We start from the raw sequence: 20,861 nt of genomic DNA on the forward strand, positions 1-20,861 counted from the left end.
CGGTGCGGTACACTGTCAAAAGCTTTACTGAAATCCAAGTACACTATGTCTAGAGACTCTCCCGAGTCTAGCTTTCCTGTCACCCAGTTAAAGAAGCTGATAAGATTGGATTGGCATGACCTGCCCCTAGTGAATCCATGTTGACAGGGATCCCTCAGATTTCCCTCATCCAATATTGTGTCTAATTTACCTTTAAGCAGGGTTTCCATGAGTTTACACACTATTGATGTGAGACTCACTGGCCTGTAATTCGCAGCCTCTGCTTTGCAGCCCTTTTTGTGCAGAGGAACAACGTTGGCTGTTTTCCAGTCTAGGTGGACTCTTCCCGTACCTAGGGAGAGATTGAAGAGCGTGGCTAACGGTTTCGCCAGAACATCGCATAGCTCTCTGAGCACTCTTGGGTGCAAATTATCCGGTCCCATAGCTTTGTTCACCTTAAGTCTTGACAGTTCTCTGTAAACATCAGTTGGTGTGAACTCAAAATTCTGAAATGGGTCTTCCACGCTTTGCTTTGCTTCCAGACGTGGCCCTTGCCCTGATGCCCACTTGCCAGTCATGTTTTCAGGATATCTCTAATGAATATGCATAAATTTGATTTGCATACACTGTCTCCATTATGTGCAAATTTCTTATGGTCACTGGTGGCTAGCGTTTCTCCCACCGAGACCTCCGAGACGCTTTCCCCATTCGTAAGTACCAGGTCCAGGATGGCCTGGGCTCTAGTGGGCTCTAGTACCATTTGTTTGAGCCGTGCTCCCTTCATGGATGTTAATATCCTCCTGCTATCACAAGTTTTCGTTGAGAGTGTGTTCCAGTCTACATCAGGCATGTTAAAGTCTCCCATCAGAACGACGTCCCCCCGTAAGGTGATATTCTCAATGTCTTCGATTAATTCTGCATCCTTGTCCTCCGATTGTCTTGGGGGTCTGTATACCACACCAAGGTACAGGCATTTTTCTCTGCCTCTGGCCAAGTTCACCCAGATGGATTCCCCAGTATACTTGACATCCGTGATCCTTGTTGTCTTGATGTTCTCTTTGATGTAAAGTGCAACCCCTCCTCCTGACTTACCCTCTCTGTCTTTTCGAAGCAGGTTGTATCCTGGCATAGTTATATCCCACCCATGAGAGTCTGTGAACCATGTTTCGGATATTGCTACTACGTCTAGGTCTGCATTAACTATTTCTGTTTCTAGTTCTAGAAATTTATTCCCTAAGCTGTGTGCGTTAACATACATAGCTCTCCACTCTTTCTGTCTGCTAGGCTCCTGTAGTGAGCCATCCATTTGAATTAAAGTGTCACCTAGTGATTGTTTTGCAATAAGGGTACTTACCTCGGACTTAGAAGCGGAGATTTGGTTCACCCCATCAGGATTGTTACTTACTGCTCCGGTGTAAAAGTGGGTACCCACCCCCGACTTACCTAGTTTAAAGCCCTTCGAAGTAGGCGGGCTAGCCTGTGTCCGAATACATTCTTACCTCTGTTGGTCAGGTGGAGTCCGTCTGGTCCCTGTAGTGCCTCTCCGTGATTCAGGAATCCGAAGTTCATTTCCTGGCACCATCGTTGTAGCCACTCATTCGTCCTTTATGGTTTTATGGTTATAAAACCAGTATGACTTTAATTTACTACAAAAGTTATTTATAAGCTATACCATGTGTACACAGTTTCCACAAATTGTGCTCAGCATTATGACCGAGTATTTCAGAGTTCACATTGTAACCGGCACTAAAGCCTTCCTGCGGGACGCCTTTGCCCCTAGCGGTTACAGTTAAAATTGTACCGACGTGTGACCCAGTATGGAGTCACCCTGCAGACACTGCATTAATAAGTAAAACAAACAAAAACCACTACCAAGGCATACAGTTCCAGGGTTGGTTCTCCAAAAGAAAATTTAATGTCAGAATGGCAAAGTTCAAAACAAATAATGCAATTTGCAAAACATAAAGAAAAATACTCAACAGGAAAACTCTGAGCAAAGTTCAGGATTTTCTCCTCATCAAAGTCAGTACTCTGCTCTGTGAATTTGCTCTCAACAGAGCTCCTTACAATAAGGCTTCCAAAAACCTGCTTCTAGCAGGTTTCCTCAAAATGCAGTTCTCCTGCTATAATGCCTCAAACACTCTCAGTCTCTGCACAAGCCTCCAGCTTATTTTATAGCACTTCTGGGTTTAGGGAAGTGCCTCAGGTTTGACTTGCAAAAGCAACAAACAGCTTTCAAAAATCCCTCCAGGTTTTTAGCAAGCCTCTCCCCACATAACACTCCCAGCTTCTTAATAAACTGTGCAGAGAACAAAACAGTGCAATGCAAAAAACCTCACAGTCCAAATAGTCAATGTAACTGGCTGACTAAATCAAACACTCAGTCCAAAATAGTAAACAGAAAAAGAAAACTCACAGTTGTTCAGCTCAGGCTTTGAAAAAGGTTGCCAAGCCTACTTCCATCATTGCAGCTACAATACACACACTGGCTTGTGTGGCTGCTAATGGTGGTGTGAATACAGCCGCTTCCACACCCAGGTCTAAAGGCATTACTCTAGCTTGAGCCCGCACTGCTCTACCTGGGAAGAAGACCGTGACTTCCCTTTTACCTCCCTTCCCAAGGGCATTTCATGAGGAGGAGCCATGCCCTGCTCTAACTGAGCCTGCTCTCACCTGGGCTTCTCTCCGGCTCCCCCGGTGGCCGTTAAGGAAATCACATGAACCAAGGCAGGCACGGAGCCTGGCTGGTCACAACATACAGAGATCCATAATTCTAAGAAAAAAGCAGCATATATCATCCTTGGATGGATCACAAGGTAGACAATATTCAGCTGTACTATATCTATTTAAAGATAAACTAGATTCATTTTTGCACCAATAACCAATGCCAAGTCTTAAGTTTAGGGAAAATTCTAGGAAACCTGCCTACACCAGGCAGAAATTGTACCAAGGCATTTTGGATCTTGGAAATTACAGACTGGTAAACTCACTTCGGTGCTGGGCAAAATGGTAGAAATGATTATAAAAAGTAAAATTGTGGAACACGTAGACAAACATGATTTAATGAGACAGAGTCAGCATGGGTTTAGCCGAGGGAGATCTTGCTTCACAAATTTGCTTGACTTCTTTGAAGTTGTGAATAAACATGTGGATAAAGGTGAGCTGGTTAACTTGGAGGGGCATAATCGAAAGGAACATCTAAGTCCATTTTCGTCTAAGTCGCAAATCGTCCAAAGTAAAAAACAGCCTAGGACACATTTTCGAAAAATACGTCCAAAATATTTTTTGGTTTTGAAAATCGTCTAACTATACATCCTGCCGATCTTTTTTTTTTTTTTTTTTTTTATAATTTTGAATACTTTACAATATCCAACAATTCAAAAGAATAAGGAATCACATAAAACAATACATAATCAAATCATACATACAAAGCTCCTTTCAAGCCCACATTAATGGGGAGTTTATCTTGCTATTTCTGATAAAATAAAGTTCAAGAAATATAAAGGGTAGTTATTCTTGGTTCATGGATCGCTTATTTATGTGGTCAATATGATATTTATATATCATTGATTTGGCATGGTTATTGTTTCTTTGGAATGAGTAGCTATTAGTTTCTCCCCTCTCAGTGTTTTTAATTATATGTCATATTTATTTCTTTTATTTTAATAAGTGTATCATCTGAATTTTTTATTATCATGGAAAGGGTATAGAATTTGTATAAATAAATAAATGTGAGGTGTGTTATTGGGTTATTGGAGCCTAAGTGGTGGACAGAGGAAAATCAATGGGATGTAGCGCTGCCGGGATACAAGCTCTATAGGAGGGACAGGACCCACAAAAAGGGGGGAGGCATAGCACTATATATAAAGGACTCTATCCACTCGGTCGGGATGGATATGGCAACGAAGGCAGAGGGGCTGGAATCGCTGTGGGTCAAATTACCGGGAAACAAGGGTGCGGGCATAAAACTGGGGCTGTACTATCGACCACCTGGTACGCCAGAGGGAGTCGGACACGACTTGGAAGCAGAATTGAGACAGGAGTGCAGGACTGGAAGTGTAACAGTGATGGGGGACTTCAACTACCCAGGGATTGACTGGAGTACGGGTCACTCCAACTGCACTAGGGAGACAGGATTTGTAGAAGCTGTGAAGGACTGCTTCATGGAGCAACTAGTCAAAGAACCGACGCGAGGGGGTACTACTCTTGACCTCATCCTAAACGGATTAGGGGGGCCTGCAAGAGGGGTAGAAGTGGGAGGACCACTAGGCAACAGTGACCACAACACGATCAGATTCACAAAAGAAAGAGGGACACCCATAGTTAGGAGGACCGCAACAACTGCGCTGAACTTCAAGAAAGGGAACTATGTTGCTATGAGGGAAATGGTGGGGAGGAAGCTCAGAAAAATCTTTAGGACGGAGACTGTGGGAAGCGCCTGGACCTTATTCAGGGACACCCTGCAGGAAGCACAGAGAATGTACGTCCCCAATTTCAGGAAAGGCTGCAAGAACAAGCGATCAAAGGACCCGGTTTGGATGTCAATAGAAGTAAAGAGGGCGATAAAGGACAAAAAAGTATCTTTCCGGAGATGGAAAAAGGACCCAACAGAGGAAAATCACCAGGCGCATAGGAAATGCCAAAAGGAATGCCACCGGGAGGTTATAAAAGCAAAGGGGAAGTACGAAGAGGGGCTGGCCAGGGAGGCGAAAAACTTCAAGGCATTCTTCAGTTACGTTAAGGGGAAATGACCAGCGAGAGAGGAGGTAGGGCCGTTGGACGATGGGGACAGGAAGGGAGTGATTAAGGAGGAAAAAGAGGTAGCTGAGAGGTTGAACACGTTCTTCTCGTCGGTCTTCACGAGCGAAGACACATCTAATATACCAGACTCAGAGGAGCTCATGAGTGGGGAACAGGCTGAAAAATTAGAGCACATAGAGGTAAGTAGGGAGGATGTCCTCAAACAGATAGACAGGTTAAAATGCGGCAAATCACCAGGCCCGGACGGGATCCACCCAAGGGTTCTGAAAGAACTAAGACAGGAAATAGCGGACACAATCCAACATGTTTGCAACCTATCCTTGAAAACTGGTGAGGTACCAGAGGACTGGAAATTGGCAAATGTCACACCCATCTTCAAGAAGGGATCGAGGGGTGACCCCGGGAACTACAGGCCGGTGAGCCTGACTTCAATTATAGGGAAGATGGTGGAAGCTATGATCAAAGACGACATTTGCGAGCACATCGAGAGGAATGGCCTACTGAGAACAAGCCAGCATGGATTCTGTAAGGGAAGGTCGTGCCTAACGAACCTTCTGTACTTCTTTGAGGGAATAAGCAGTCGGGTGGACAATGGGGAGCCCATAGACATCATTTACCTCGACTTTCAAAAGGCTTTCGACAAGGTGCCACATGAAAGGCTACTTAAGAAGCTGTGGAACCACGGGGTGGGAGGGGATGTGCACAGATGGATCAAGCACTGGTTGTCGGGTAGACTGCAGAGGGTTGGAGTAAAGGGTCAATATTCTGACTGGCGGGGAGTCACGAGCGGTGTGCCACAGGGATCGGTGCTGGGGCCTTTACTCTTTAACATATTCATCAATGACCTGGAAAAGGAGGCAAAATGTGAGGTTATAAAATTCGCAGACGATACCAAACTGTGCGGCAGAGTTAGGACCAGGGAGGAGTGTGAGGACATGCAAAGGGACCTGGACAAGCTGGAAGACTGGCCAAACAAATGGCAAATGCGCTTCAACGTGGACAAATGTAAGGTCATGCATATAGGGAAAAAGAACCCGTTGTTCAACTACAAATTGGGGGGGGTATTGTTGGGAGACAGCAGACTCGAGAGAGACTTGGGTGTGCTGGTGGATGCATCACTGAAGCCATCTGCACAGTGCGCAGCAGCCTCGAAAAAAGCCAACAGGATGCTGGGAATCATAAAGAAGGGCATAGTAACCAGAACACAGGAAGTCATCATGCCATTGTATCGAGCGATGGTGCGTCCACATCTAGAATACTGCGTTCAGTATTGGTCGCCGCACCTCAAGAAGGACATGGCGGTATTTGAGAGAGTCCAAAGGAGAGCAACGAAAATGGTAAGAGGGCTGCAACACTGCTCATACGCCGAGAGGCTGGATAGGCTGGGGCTCTTCTCTCTGGAGAAAAGGAGGCTCAGGGGAGATATGATAGAGACCTTCAAGATCATGAGGGGCATAGAGAGGGTGGATAGGGACAGATTCTTCAGACTGAAGGGGACAGCAAATACAAGGGGGCATTCTGAGAAACTGAAGGGAGACAGGTTCAAAACAAATGCAAGGAAGTTTTTTTTCACCCAAAGGGTCGTGGACACTTGGAATGCGCTACCGGAGGAAGTGATCAGGCAGAGTACGGTACAAGGATTCAAACAGGGATTGGATGGATTCCTGAGGGATAAAGGGATCGTGGGATACTGAGGGAGGAGCTGGGATGTAACACAAGTATAGGAAGTTAACCAGGTAATGAGTATAAACCAACCAGGTCGTGCATGTGCAAGACCGGAGGGCTAGGACTTCGATAGGAAGGCAGGACTTAAATGGGAAACCAAGGTGGCAAGGGAGCCCCTTCTGATGATTCAGACAGGTCTTGACCTGTTTGGGCCGCCGCGGGAGCGGACTGCTGGGCAGGATGGACCTGTGGTCTGACCCGGCAGAGGCACTGCTTATGTTCTTAAGTGCCTAAGTTTCATCTAATATAATAAAACTAGTCATTAAGCCCGTTACATTAACGGGTGCTAGAATATGTCTATCTGTCTTTCTTTCTTTCTGTGTCTCTCCCTGCCCCTGTCTCTTTCTTCGTCTCTCTCCCTCCCACTGTCTGTCTTTCTTTCTGTCTGTCTCTCTCCCTGGCCCCCTTTGTCTGTCTGTGTTTCTTTCTTTCTGTCTCTCTTCCTGCCTGCTGTCTTTCTGTGTGTCTGTTTTTCATTCTCGTGCGCTGCCTGCCTATCTTTCTGTCTCTCTCCATGGCCCCCTTTTGTCTCCCCCCAAAGCAAACCAAGATTGCTCCCTGGCCCCCTTTCCCCCCTCCCCCACTTCCCTATGCAGCAACAGCAGCATTCCCCCCTTCTCTGTGTAGCAGCAACAGCATTCCCCCTTCCCTGTAAAGCAGCATTCCCCCACACTTCCCTGTACAGCAGCAACATTCCCTCCTTCCCTGTGCAGCAGCATTTCCCTTTTCCCTGTGTAGCAGCAGCATTCCCCCCACTTCCCTGTGCAGTAGCAGCATTCCCCCTTCCCTGCTCCCCCTGTTCCCTTCCTTTTCCCTCCCCCGTCCAGCAGCATTCCTTTCCTGCTCCCCCTGTGCATATGACCCACATAAATCTACTTAACTCACAGAAAAACGCTGCACCGCGCTGTTGCTGGTCTCGGTGTCTTCTCTACACTGCGGCCAACCCTAGCGGAAACAGGAAGTTGTGAGAGGACGGGCCGCAGTGGAGAGAAGATTGTGAGGCCAGTGGCAGCACAGCGCAGCGCTTTTCAGTTAAAAGCTGTGAGCAGGCGAGAAGGAGCAGGAGGAAAAATAGATGCCGGCAGGGGGGTTTGGAGGTCAGGGCGCGTGCGGCAAGCTGCCGCTCGCGCCTGAAGATTTTAAAAGAGCGCTTGGCGTTGGGGCGTGTGCGGCAAGCCGCCGCTCGCGCCTGAAGATTTTAAAAGAGCGCTTGGCGTTGGGGCGTGTGCGGCAAGCCGCCGCTCGCGCCTGAAGATTTTAAAAGAGCGCTTGACGTTGGGGCGTGTGCGGCAAGCCGCCGCTCGCGCCTGAAGATTTTATGGTAATTGTCGGATGGCTCGGTGTGGTCCCTATGCAGCAGGAGCTGAAAGCAGCGCTGGGGGCTTGTGAGAGGAGCCGCCGCTGCTGGCGACCAAGGTAGGTTCTGGGAAGAAGGCTGGGGACTCGCGCATGCGCACTCCTGCGACCACAGACCTACAGCGCACGGAACACGCAAATAGGAGTGCGCATGCGCGAGTTAGCCTTTTATTATATAAAAAAAGGAAAAGGATGGTAGGACGCGCATGCGCACTAAAAAAACGTGTTCCCTGATTGTCGCGTTTTTTTTAGTGCGAATGCGCGGGTTTACGTCACCAAACTCGGCAACTTGGACAACAATCGCGCTTATGCTCAAGCCGCCGCCACGAATCCTCTCTCGAACTGCACCAGGTCCCTCTGCACAGGCCCAAACCAAAAAAGGAGCCAGGACTCTTACCAACCCGGCGCCGCCAGACCCGACAAAACGGCCCTACACTCACAGACCCGCGAGCAGGGTTGCCATGGAAACCTAACCGGAATTACATGCAGTTGCGCAAGGGTCAATGAGAGGGGATCAGGAGCTAAAGAGAGATTGAAAAAAACAAACAAACAACAGTGCACAAGTAGAGAGAGACACACAGAAAGTCACAGAAGGACAGGGGGCTAAAGAGACAGATTGAAAAAATAACAAAACACAGAGGACAAGGAGAGAGAGAGACACACAGGAAAAAAAATGACAAACAGACATACAGCAGCCAAGGAGACAGACATACTTACATACAGCGTCCAAGTAGACAGACAGAGAGACAGTGGGCAAGGAGACATCAAAAAACTAAAAAATACAAACAGCCAAGGAGACAAACAGAAAAAAATAAAAAATACAATGCCCAAGGATAAATTCAGGAAAAAAACCCTTCCAGACATACAGTGGCCAAGGAGTTAGACTGAAAAAAAGGCATACAGACATACAGCAGCCAATGAGACAGACAGACTGACAGCGACCAAGTAAACAATCAGCAAAAAAACACAAACAAACACACAAAGCAAAAAAATAGAAACATACAGCGGCCAAGGAGACAGGCATGCAACAAATAGGAAAAATAAAAAAAAACTTTTAATAAATCAACCATACATGAAGAAGGAATAAAAAAAAAAAAAGGGAAAAGACACCTACAGGGAAACACAGGATCAAGAGCATACAGAGAAAACAGAAGTTTGCAGGAATCAGGAACATATAGAGAAAGGAGAGCAGAGACCCCTGCAAGAAGAGAAAAATAGCAAAGAGACTGGGGATGAGAAAGAGAGCAGAGATGCTTGCAGGGAGAAAAAGCTAAGCAGTAATGTTACAGCTTGAGAGTGCAGACTGAGGAAGAAAGCAGAGACAGCGCTACACAGGGAAATGGAGGGAGGAAAGAGACAGAAAGAAAAATACAGACAGACATAAATTCTAGCACCCGTTAATGTAACGGGCTTAACGACTAGTAATAGAATAGGATTGTACTGTGCACGCTTGGGGCATTTAAGTGGAAACAACAAGTTATAGAATTTTCCCTAATATCTGTATCCTAGTGAGTCTTCATGGTCTTCATGCTTTAGGACAGAGGTTTCAAAGTCTCTCCTCGAGGGCCGCAATCTAGTCGGGTTTTCAGGATTTACCCATTGAATTTGCATGAGATCTATTAGCATACAATGATAGCAGTGCAAGAAAATAGATCTCATGCATATTCATTGGGGAAATTCTGAAAACCCGACTGGATTGCGGCCCTCGAGGAGGGACATTGACACACCTGCTTTAGGAGCTGATAGATAAGAGAGCTTGAAAAAGCACAGTTACTTACCGTAACAGTTGTTATCCAGGGACAGCAGGCAGCTATTCTCACATATGGGTGACGTCATCCATGGACAGCAGACTTGTTTGTAGAAGCTTAGAAGTTTTGAGTCTGCCGCACGGCGCTAATGCGAGTGCCTTCCCGCCCTGCACAAGGCGAGTCTTCTCAGTTCAGATAGCTAGCAGAGAAGCCAACCAGGGGAGGTGGATGGGTTGTGAGAATAGCTGCCTGCTGTCCCTGGATAACAACTGTTACGGTAAGTAACTGTGCTTTATCCCAGGACAAGCAGGCAGCCTATTCTCACATATGGGTGACCTCCAAGCTAACCAGAATGGGATGGTGGGAGCGTTGGCAACTTAGGAGAATAAATTTTGTAATACTCTCTGGCAAAAAATGGCCAGCTGTCTAGAGAAAATATCCAGACAAGAGTGAGAAGTGAAAGTATGAACCGAGGACCAGGTAGCAGCTTTGAAAATTTCCTCAATAGGTGTGGATCTTAGGAAAGCCACTGAAGCTGCCATTGATCTGACTTTGTGGGTTGTGAATCGACTCTGCAGTTGTAATCCAGCCTGGACATAGCAGAAAGAGATACAAGCAGCCATCCAGTTGGAGATGGTACGCTTAGAGATTGGCTGTCCCAACTTGTTTGGATTAAAGGAGACAAAAAGTTGAGGAGCAGTTCTGTGTGGTTTGGTGCATTCCAAAGGAACTGGTTCGATGGCATGGAGATGAAGCAGAGCTTGAGCTTCCTGAAGAAGAAGAACAGTCAGGGATGGACTGGAAGGATACTCTCTTGGAGGTGTTCTGGTGGAACCTGAGTGAAATGAAGAGTAGCCTTCCCTGATGATTGACAACATCCAGAGGTCAGATGTAATTGTCTCCCATCAGTGATAAAAATGATGGAGACGACCTCCTATAGGAGGAAGAGAGGACAGAGACGGAACGATGGAGGTTATGCTCTGTTTTAAACAGTCAAAAAGGCTGCGCAGCCTTATGTGCAGCAGAAGGTTCAGGTTTCTGTTGCTTCTGATGCTGCTGTTTCTTGGGAGGCGGACGATAGTAAGAAGCCACCCTCGGAGCATAACTCCTCTGGAAAATTGGAGAAGGTCAGGAAGGCTTGACAGGAGCTGGCTTAGATTCATCAAAGAGGTCATTGTCTGCACAAGGAATGTTAGCCAAGCGGTCCTGAAGATTAGGGTCCATGTCAATGGTGCGAAGCCAGGCCAGGTGGCGCATTGCTACTGAGAAAGCAGTTCCCTGGCTGACAACTTGAAAGCAGCATAAGAAGACTGGAGAAGATGTAATCTGAGTTGTGACTTCTTGGAATTCGAAGTGCTTCTCTGTATCTAAATAGTTGAGAAATTTAAGAAGAGATCAATGAGGAACTTGAAATAAGTTACAAATTTAAATTATAATTCAGGACTTTGGAGGACATCATAGCATTTTGATAAAGGCGACGTCCAAAATTGTCCATAGTTTTCCCTTCCCTTCCAGGAGGAACGGTAGCATAAACTCTGGAAGGATGGGATTTTTTCAAGGAGGACTCCACAAGCAGAGATTGGTGAAACAACTGCGAATTCTCAAATCCTTTGCAATGCAGAATTTTATACCTGGACTCCAATTTGCCTGGAACAGCAGGAATTGTATAAGGAGTCAGATTTTCAGTGTGAAAATCTGAGACAAAAGCTTGTGAAGAGGAAGCTTAAGTGACTTTACAGGAGGTAGAGGAAGATGCATGAACTCGAAATACTCCTTAGAGTATTTAGAACCAGCATCCAATTGAAGTTCTAGGTCATCAGCCATCTGGCGAAGAAAAGAAGAGAAAGATAGTTGATCCGCCAATGCCTTGCCTCGAGAGGGGCTCGATGACCTCGAGGGATCCTGGGTCAAAGATGAAGCCTCACTGGGAAAATAATCCTCAAAGAATAAAGAGACTTGGTCGAGGCAATGGAAGCTGCTGAGTCCTCGAGGTGTGGAAGCGGAGACCTCGAACGTGGAGTCGGTGGTCTTGAAGAGCTGAAAGGTGTAGATTGAGGCTTAGATGAAGAAGGGCACTCTTTGGAAAAAGAGCTATGCCTGGAGGTATGCCTCGAGGAAGGCTTTGATTGACGACGAGAGTGGTGCTTAGAAGTAGGTCTCAAAGATCGAGAAGACTGGAGATGGAAGCAGGCATTGCTACCAGTGAATGGATAGGGCTAGAAGCTGTAGATCGAAGCTCAGGAGGCTTGATGGAGGAATCTCGAAGCACTTCTAAATTCTCTGCTCCTTGTATGGAGTATGAGGATTCCTGTCGAGGCACTCGCAAATAATCTACTCCTTGCTTAGAGTGCATAGATGCCAAACCAGACACTCGCAAGGACTCTGCATAGAGTGTGAAGTTTCAGCTTGAGGCATAGGAAGAGGATCGACCTCGCGGGAGTCTGCAGATTGCCCAGGCTGGATTAGAGAAGACAGCTTCGGTCCCATTTTGGTTATGAACTGAACAAATTGCTGTTCTAACATGGTCTGGAAGGAAGCCTGCAAGGATGGATCCGCGTCTGAAACCGGTCCACCTGCTACAGCTATAGGCTCCAAAGTGGTAGTGGAAATGTGCTTCGACTTAGAAGTCTTAGAAAGCTTGAGGACCACAGCTGGAACTTCCTGCTGAGCAATCTGACCTGATTATTCAGGGGAAGATACAGGGAGGTGTACACGAGCTGAGGACGTCCCAAACGAGTAAGGTCTGATTAAGCTCGAGGTCAGAATCGTGGAAGCAGGAGGACCCTCAGTAGAAGGTGGAACTGAGGCCACTTTCGAAGTCGAGGGTGTGACTGAAGAGTCCATCCCGAAAATCTTCTCCACTAAAATCCGACGACGTTTAAGGGCTCGAGGTTGAAGAGTATCACAGTGCTCGCACGACTTCAGTTGATGATCCGGCCCAAGACACTTGAGGCACCAACAGAGTGGGTCCGTGAGTGAAATAGCACGCTGGCACTGGCTACACTTTTTGAAGCCCGTTGTTGACAGGGATATAGGAGGAAAAATAGCCACAGTGAACTCGAAGTGCGCAGGCTGCATTCGAGCGGCCTGACCAGCCAGTTGAACGGAGGAAAAATATAAAGGTTTTTTTTAAAAACTGTACAGAAAGAAAGAACACAATGATTCGCGAAGAAAATAAACACAAACCGCGGTGAGAGAAGGCACGAAATAACAAAGTTAAATGCAGAGAGTCAAAGACTGACTTCTCGGCTCTGTGTAAAACTGAGAACTGAGGAGACTCGCCATGCACTGGGCAGGAAGGCACTCTCGCTTGCGCGATGTGGCTGACTCGAAACTTCTAAGTTCCTACAAGGAAGTCTGCTTGCGAGGCTGTCTGCATCCAGACTCCGTGAATGATGTCACCCATATGTGAGAATAGGCTGCCTGCTTGTCCTGGGATAATAGCAGGACTGGATATTCTAAACACTTTTACATAGGATAAAATTGCCAAATGTGTCTGCTCACATTAAAATATCTACTTTTCTTTCAGAAAAATGGTCATTTGAAGGTGGAGGTGAGTTTTGACAATTGGAGGTCAGTGGGATTCAGATGCAAAGTTCCGTGACACATCCAGAAAATCAGTTTGATTATCGATGACCTGTTTTTTAGATGTGTTTAAGTTTTGATTATGAGCCCTATATAGTCTAAAATTTTCAGCAAGGATTATTTTTCCTTCTATAGTAAGATATAGCCTATCATTACAATACAGTCTCTTGTCTTTCCATGTATTTCCCAAGTCTCCTATTTACCGAAAGCCTTTTTGACTACAGGAGGCTTTGAGCCACCTATTGAAGTTCTCTGTATTTTACACTTTCTTCCCCCTTTTCATATATAGATAGTATTTCTGAAAAAGCTACATCCTTTATAAAAGGTTATAAGCCTTCCCCTAGCTCCCAAAAAGCTTTCTGTACTGCAAGTGGGGAGTTGTTGACCAGGTCATTTGTTTCCAGTGGAGGTCGGGAATGTGGACAAATTCTGTCCCCATGTCTGGCTCTACCCTGACTCCTATCCCAAATCAACTGGAGAGTGCTGTTACAGTCAGAACTGATTTTCAGCAGCACTGTGCAGTTAATGGGCATTAAATATCAACAGTGGGCCAGTTCATCATGGTTTTTAACCAGGCAAAACCTATCCTGCCCACTTAAACACACACTGAATACACTGCACAACAATTTTTTGGTTAAGTCTTGATTCCTGAAAAGTTTTTGGTGATTATGACAGGTACCAACTTGGTATGCTCAAATATGGTTTTGGTTTTACTGCATCACGTAAGAACTATGAGAAATAGACATTTTTATGTTTACTGACAATAAAATATATAGTCAAGTTTACGTTTCGCACAAGCAACTAAATGAAACAGAATTAAAAGTGTTTTGCTCCCGAGTTTCTTTTATATTCAGTGTCTGGTGCATCACGTTGTAGCATCCAACAATAGTCGGCAAGCATTGACGGATTCCAATTGCCCTGGTATCGTTTCTCCATCGTACCTATGTCTTGATGAAACCTTTCACCGTGCTCGTCACTCACAGCACCGAGATTTGCGGGGAAGAAGTCCAAGTGTGAATGGAGGAAATGAATCTTGAGTGACATATTGCACTTCATTCTCTTGTATGCTTTGAGAAGTTTGTCTACCAGCTGAATGTAGTTTGGGGCTCTGTAATTGCCCAGAAAATTGTCAACAACGTCTTTCAAGGCTTTCCAGCCAATTTTTTCCGGCCCAACTAACAGATCTTCAAATCGCTTGTCACTCATAACATGTCTGATCTGGGGGCCAACAAAAATACCCTCTTTGATCTTGGCATCAGTTATTCTTGGGAACATCTGTCTTAAATAACGAAAACCTTCCCCTTCCTTGTTCATTGCTTTCACAAAATTCTTCATGAGTCCCAGTTTAATGTGAAGAGGAGGCAAAAATATCTTTGTCGGGTCAACAAGCGATTCATGTGCTACATTTTTCTGTCCTGGAACTAACTTTTTACGGAGTGGCCAGTTCTTTCTAGAATAGTGCGACTCTCTGTCTCGGCTGTCCCATTCGCAGATGAAACAGCAGTACTTTGTATAGCCAAGCTGCAGTCCTAGTAACAGAGCAACGACTTTGAGGTCTCCACAGATATTCCAGTTATACCTGGTATACTGGACATACTTTAGTAACATTTCCATATTCTCATATGTTTCTTTCATATGTGCTGCATAGCCAACAGGTACTGAAGGATAAACGTTGCCATTGTGCAACAGAACAGCTTTCAGGCTTAACATTGACGAATCAATGAAAAGACGCCACTCTTCCGGGTTGTGATCACAACCAAAGACCGAGAACAATCCTTCAATGTCACAACAGAAACAGAGACTGTCGACTTGTGCAAAAAATTTGGTTATATCATGATGCCGGTCTCGAAACACAGAAATTTTCGTACCTGGTGATAGCAAACACCATTCCTGCAGTCTCGAACCTAGCAGCTCAGCTTTTGCTTTTGACAGACCCAAATCTCTGACCAAATCGTTCAATTCGGACTGTGTTATCAGATGTGGATCGCCTGATGAGGATGGTTCAAAATCCGGGTCAATGTCACTGTTAGAACCCTGCACTGCAGTTTCTTCATCTGGTTCGTCTAAGGTCCAATCCTCTGGTGGTTTCGGAACTGGAAGACTGTCATCATGTGGCATGGGTCTCATTGCTGAAGGCAGATTAGGATATTCAATTGACTTCTTGTTTTTGGCAGAGAAACCAGACACATTAGTCAAACAGAAATAACAGTCCGTCACATGGTCTTTCTGTTCTCGCCATATCATCGGAACAGCAAATGGCATCGTCTTTCGAGTACCTCTGAGCCAGGCTCTCAGACTAACAGCACATGTCGCACAGCAAATGTGAGGCGCCCATTGCTTGTCTTGATCACCTATTTTGCAGCCAAAATACAGATGATAGGCTTTCTTTACAAGGGCAGTCATCGAACGTCTCTGAGGCGTAAGTGTATATTCCCCACAGATATAGCAGAATGTGTCGCGGCTGTTACGACACCGACGAGACATATTGCCCGACACCAAAACGTCTATAGCATCAAGCTTACTTACTGTTATATTGCTACAGCTACTATACTACTATACTTTACTATACTGATACTATATACACACACGGACTATCTATATTAACCAAATGAGCAGGATCGGTGTATGGAAGCCACCATTATAGCATGGTGAGACAGCACAAGCTCGTTCAGACCTGCCCAGACATGCCCAGGATGTCATCTTCCATAAAACAGCTTCCAACCTGGCTAGATTTTATGCATGGACATACCCAGGCAGCACAAACCGTTGTTGATAAGACACTTATGGGAGAAAAAATTGTTTGCATCCAAATATAAGAAAAAATCACGACAAAATTGAAGATTTCTCTGAAATGGTACGTGATGGGTAATTTTTGATGTAATATTCATGATCAGCACCCAAAATTCTATAAGAAACACCCAGCAGTGTTCAGGAAGCAAAAACTTTGTTGTGCAGTGATATCAACCCCTAAACATTTGAAGAAAATATAAATAAAACTAGAACTATGTTCAAATAAAACTAAAATATGTTTGTTTGTTTTTTCCCCAAACTAGGCTCAGAAACAAAGAAGATTCCGCCACCTCCACCTGGAGTAGATATTAGTAAGTATGAAATCTGTAAAACAGATGAACTGCCATCCAGGTTTTAGTTTAAAAATAAATTTATATACCGCTGATCTACAATTCTTAGCAGTTTACAAAATACACACATAAATTATGATGAAAGATGATTTCAATTCTTGTTTTCCCACCTTTTCAGTCATGTTTGTCCATTGGGTGAAGTTCAAAGGCCAGTTATGTCCGTTTTGGTTTTATGCAAGTAACCAATTAGAGGATTGTTTAGCATTATTCACCTGAGGAGAACAAATTTCAAAGGCTCCAGGGATTAACCATAGAGTTAGCTCCATATCATTGTATAGCATTTGAAATGTGTGCCAGTTGGAGTGAGTTATTATAGCCATGATGTTTCAAATCACGGCTATGTAAGTGGTGATCAGAGAGTATATGGGTATGGAGGAAATGTCCTGAATTATCCTGTGTTTCTTATAAATTGTGATTAAATCAGCTGATATAATGGACAGTGGTAAGAGCTCAGAGAGGAAACGATAATCATTCCTTTCTGTGACAATACTATTTTACTTCAGTAAGGAGTTTAAATAATGACAGACAACTCCAGAGTTATAGTTGTAAAACCAGTATGACTTTAAATGTACTACAAAAGTTATTTACAAGCTATACCATGTGTACATTTGCTCAGCATTATGACCGAGTATTTCAGAATTCACATACAGAGATCCATAAATCTAGGAAAAAAGCAGCAGATATCATCCTTGGATGGATCACAAGGTAGACAATATTCAGCTGTACTATATCTATTTAAAGATAAACTAGATTCATTGTTGCACCAATAACCAATGCCAAGTCTTAAGTTTAGGGAAAATTCTAGGAAACCTGCCTACACCAGTCAGAAGTTGCACCAAGGCATCTTGGGTCAGATTCTGTTTATGATGACTATATTTGGAGACACCTACAATGTAAGTGACTAGATGTATCAATCATGCGGGTCCAGGAAGTAACCTCAGAGAGAGAGCTGAGGTCAGCGCCGGCAGCAGGTTGGAGATGCTATTCATGCCGGCGAAGTTAAAGAAGTATAGGGGGAAGGGACAAGGGGATATCACCTCCATGGGTGTATCCCACCCTCATTACTCCACTGATAATGCCAACATTGTAGACATCTGTAATGTAGGTCAGGATTTACCATACCTACAATGTAGGCGTGATTGTGTTAGAGATGCCTACTAATGCCTAACTTTTAAAAACATCACTGATCTGCCCCAAATCATGCCTAAAAATATTTAAGACCATGCTCTTTTTAATCATCCAAATATCTATTACATTCAAACTGCTCTGAAGATTGAGTAAAACCTCCCTTACCCCTTCCAGATGAACAATGATCTTGATATCATCTGTATATATTTGAAATGCATACCTCATGCATCACATAGATAGGATTTTAGATAGTGCTGGGGAGGAGACAGCTGTCCTAGTACATGTAATTACCAATGACATAGGAAAATGTGGGAGGGAGGTTCTGGAAGCCAAATTTAGGTTCTTAGGTAGAAAGCTAAAATCCAGATCTTCCAAGGTTGCATTTGCAGAAATGCTCCCAGTTCCACGCGCAGGACCCAGGAGGCAGGTAGAGCTCCAAGGTCTCAATGCGTTTTTAATAACATACCGTCATGGAAGCCCAGACCAGATGTAATTCATGTATCAGCAAAGGTGGAAAGAAGAGGAAATGAGAGCCGGCGTGGTTAAAAGGTAAAGTGAAAGAGGCTATTAGAGCCATAAAAAAACATCTTTAAAGAATGGAAAAAAAAGATCAGAATGAAGAAAATAGGAAGAAACAGAAGCACTGGCAAGTTAGATGCAAAGCATTGATAAAGACAGCTAAGAAAGAATATGAAGAGAATCTTGCAAAAGAGGCAAAAATTCTTAGCAATTTTTTTAGGTACATCAGAAGCAGAAAACTTGTGAGGGAATCTGTGGGACCGTTGGATGATTAAGGAGAGAAAGGGGCACTGAGGAAGGAAAAGACCATAGCGGAAAGATTGAATGAACTCCTTGCTTAGGCCTTTACGGAAGAAGATGTAAAAGATCTACCTGAACTGGAAATGGTTTTCAAGGGTGATGATGTGGAGGAACTGAAAGAGATCTTGGTGAATCTGAAAGATGTACTAAGCCAAATCGACAAGTTACAAAGTAATAAATCATCAGGACCAGATGCTATACATCCCAGGGTATTAAAAGAACTCAAAAATGAAATTGCTGACCTACTGTTAGTGATCTGTAGCCAGTCGCTAAAGTTGTCAGTAGTACCTGAAGATTGGAGGGCGGGCAATGTTACGCTGATTTTTAAAAAGGGCTCCGGGGGAGATCCGGGAAATTAGAGACCGGTAAGCTTTACTTCGCTGCTGGGCCAAATGGTAGAAATGAATATAAAAATAAAATTGTGGAACACACAGACAAACATGATTTAATGAGACGGAGTCAGCATTTGTTTAGCCGAGGGAGATCTTGCTTTACAAATTTGCTAGATTTCTTTGAAGTTGTGAATAAACATGTGGATAAAGGTGAGCCGGTTGATATAGTGTATCTAGATTTTCAGAAAGATTGTGATAAAGTAACTCACGAGAGGCTCCTGAGAAAATTAAAATGTCATGGGATAGGTGTCAAAGTTAAGTTGAGGATTAGGAATTGGTTATTAGATAGAAAACAGATGGAAGGGTTAAATGGTAATTTTTCTCAATGGAGTAGAGTAAACAGTGTAGTGCCGCAGGGGTCTAAACTGGGATTGCTGCTATTTAACTTATTTATAAATGACCTGGAAATTGGAATGACGAGTGAGGTGACTAAATTTGCAGATGAAACTAAACTATTCATAGTTGTTAAAAAGCATGCGGATTGTGAAAAATTTCAGGCGGACCTTAGGAAATTGGAAGACTGGGCGTCTAAATGGCAGATGAAATTTAATGTGAACAAATGCAAAGTGATGCACATTGGGAAGAATAACCTGAATCACAGTTACCAGATGCTAGGGTTCACCTTGGGGATTAGCGCCCAAGAAAAGGATCTGGGTGTCAACGTAGACAATACAATGAAATCTTTTACTCAATGTGTGGCGGAAGCCATAAAAGCAAATACGATGCTAGGAATTATTAATAAATGGATTGTTAACAAGACTAAGAATGTTATAATGTTCCTGTATCTCTCCATGGTGTGACCTCATCTAGAGTATTTCGTTCAATTCAGGTCTCCTTATCTCAAGAAAGATATAGTGGCACTAGAAAAGGTTCAAAGAAGAGCAATCAAGATGGTAAGGGGATGGAATTCCTCTTGTATGAGGAAAGACTAAAATGGTTAGGGCTCTTCAGCTTGGAAAAGAGATGTCTGAGGGGAGATATGATTGAATTGTACAAAATCCTGAGTGAAGTAGAACGGGTAGAGGTGGATTGTTTTTTCACTCCGTCAAAAATTACAAAGACTAGGGGAGACTCAATGAAATTAGAGGGAAATACTTTAAAACCAATAGGAGGACATATTTTTCTCAGAGAATAGGTAAGCTCTGGAATGCATTGCCAGAGGATGTGGTAAGAGCAGATAGTGTAGCTGGTTTTAAGAAAGGTTTGGACAATTTCCTGAAGGAAAAGTCCATAGTCGGTTATTGAGAGAGACACGTGGGAAGCCACTGCTTGCCTTTTATTGTTAGCATGGAATATTGCTATACCTTGGGTTTTGGCCAGGTACTAGTGACCTGGATTGGCAAACTGAGAACAGGCTTCTGGGCTTGATGGACCTTTGGTCTATCCCAGTAAGGCTATTGTTATGTTCTTATACCTCTTTTCCATGAAGATATCAGTCAATAACGTCATATAAATAATAAAATAGCAATGCTGACAGTAATGAACCAAGCTGACTCATCTGTTCCAATAACCACTTTTTTCCATTCTTTTCTCTAAATAGCACTGGAATTAGGTCAAAACTTTCCCAGTCAAACCTAAATTATGCATGTGGGTCAACAGAATCTCATGACTAATTATATCAATAGAAAACGATATATCTAAAAAGGCTAAGAAATAATTCTGCTGAACCTAATGATGACAGTGAAGGGATCAGTTAAGGCCACTAGTATCATCTCAATGATTGGCTTCTCCAAAATTCAAATTGCACTTTTAATTGTTGACGTCTAAACAGTGCTGTGCGTCAATGAGTGCTGCTGAGCATGATTCTAAAAGGGATACCTATCTTGGACGTCTAAATGGTGCCTGAGTCTTCTTTAATCCAGGGAAAGTAAAGTTTTATTGATGAACACACATCATACAGTCTGGATATAGGTAATGGCACGAGCAGTGCATTAATAAAGGAACAGGAGTCTCTTGTTCAAAAACCCCTCATAAAATTTGCTCTTCACCCCTGAGCCTAGCTCAGAATGCAAATTCCCTTCCTACCTCTCTAATAGAGTCCATTAGAACCTTATTCAAACACACTCCCCCTTTAACACAGCATAAAGAAAACAATCCAGAACACAAAGTTCAAAGTTTCCCCTTGTAATTTGAAGGCTTTTCTTTGGCTCAGACAGTTTCTCAAAAAAAGAACTCCCCAAGAAAAACAAACTCTTTTCTTCTGGCTCTACACAGCCTGCACAAACACT

At 44.0% G+C, this 20,861-nt stretch overlaps 1 protein-coding gene across 1 annotated transcript in view; it reads left to right on the forward strand.

Annotated features, from left to right (window-relative positions):
* Positions 1-20,861, forward strand: part of LOC117368880 — a 499,867-nt gene that overhangs the window by 85,398 nt on the left and 393,608 nt on the right. The window contains exons 7-8 of the mRNA XM_033962624.1: positions 13,099-13,122; positions 16,208-16,255. Of these exons, the coding sequence (XP_033818515.1) occupies positions 13,099-13,122; positions 16,208-16,255 (72 nt within the window). The remainder of the gene's footprint in view (positions 1-13,098; positions 13,123-16,207; positions 16,256-20,861) is intronic.

Source organism: Geotrypetes seraphini, chromosome 11 (genome assembly GCF_902459505.1).
Source record: "Geotrypetes seraphini chromosome 11, aGeoSer1.1, whole genome shotgun sequence".
NCBI classification, from domain to species: domain Eukaryota; kingdom Metazoa; phylum Chordata; class Amphibia; order Gymnophiona; family Dermophiidae; genus Geotrypetes; species Geotrypetes seraphini.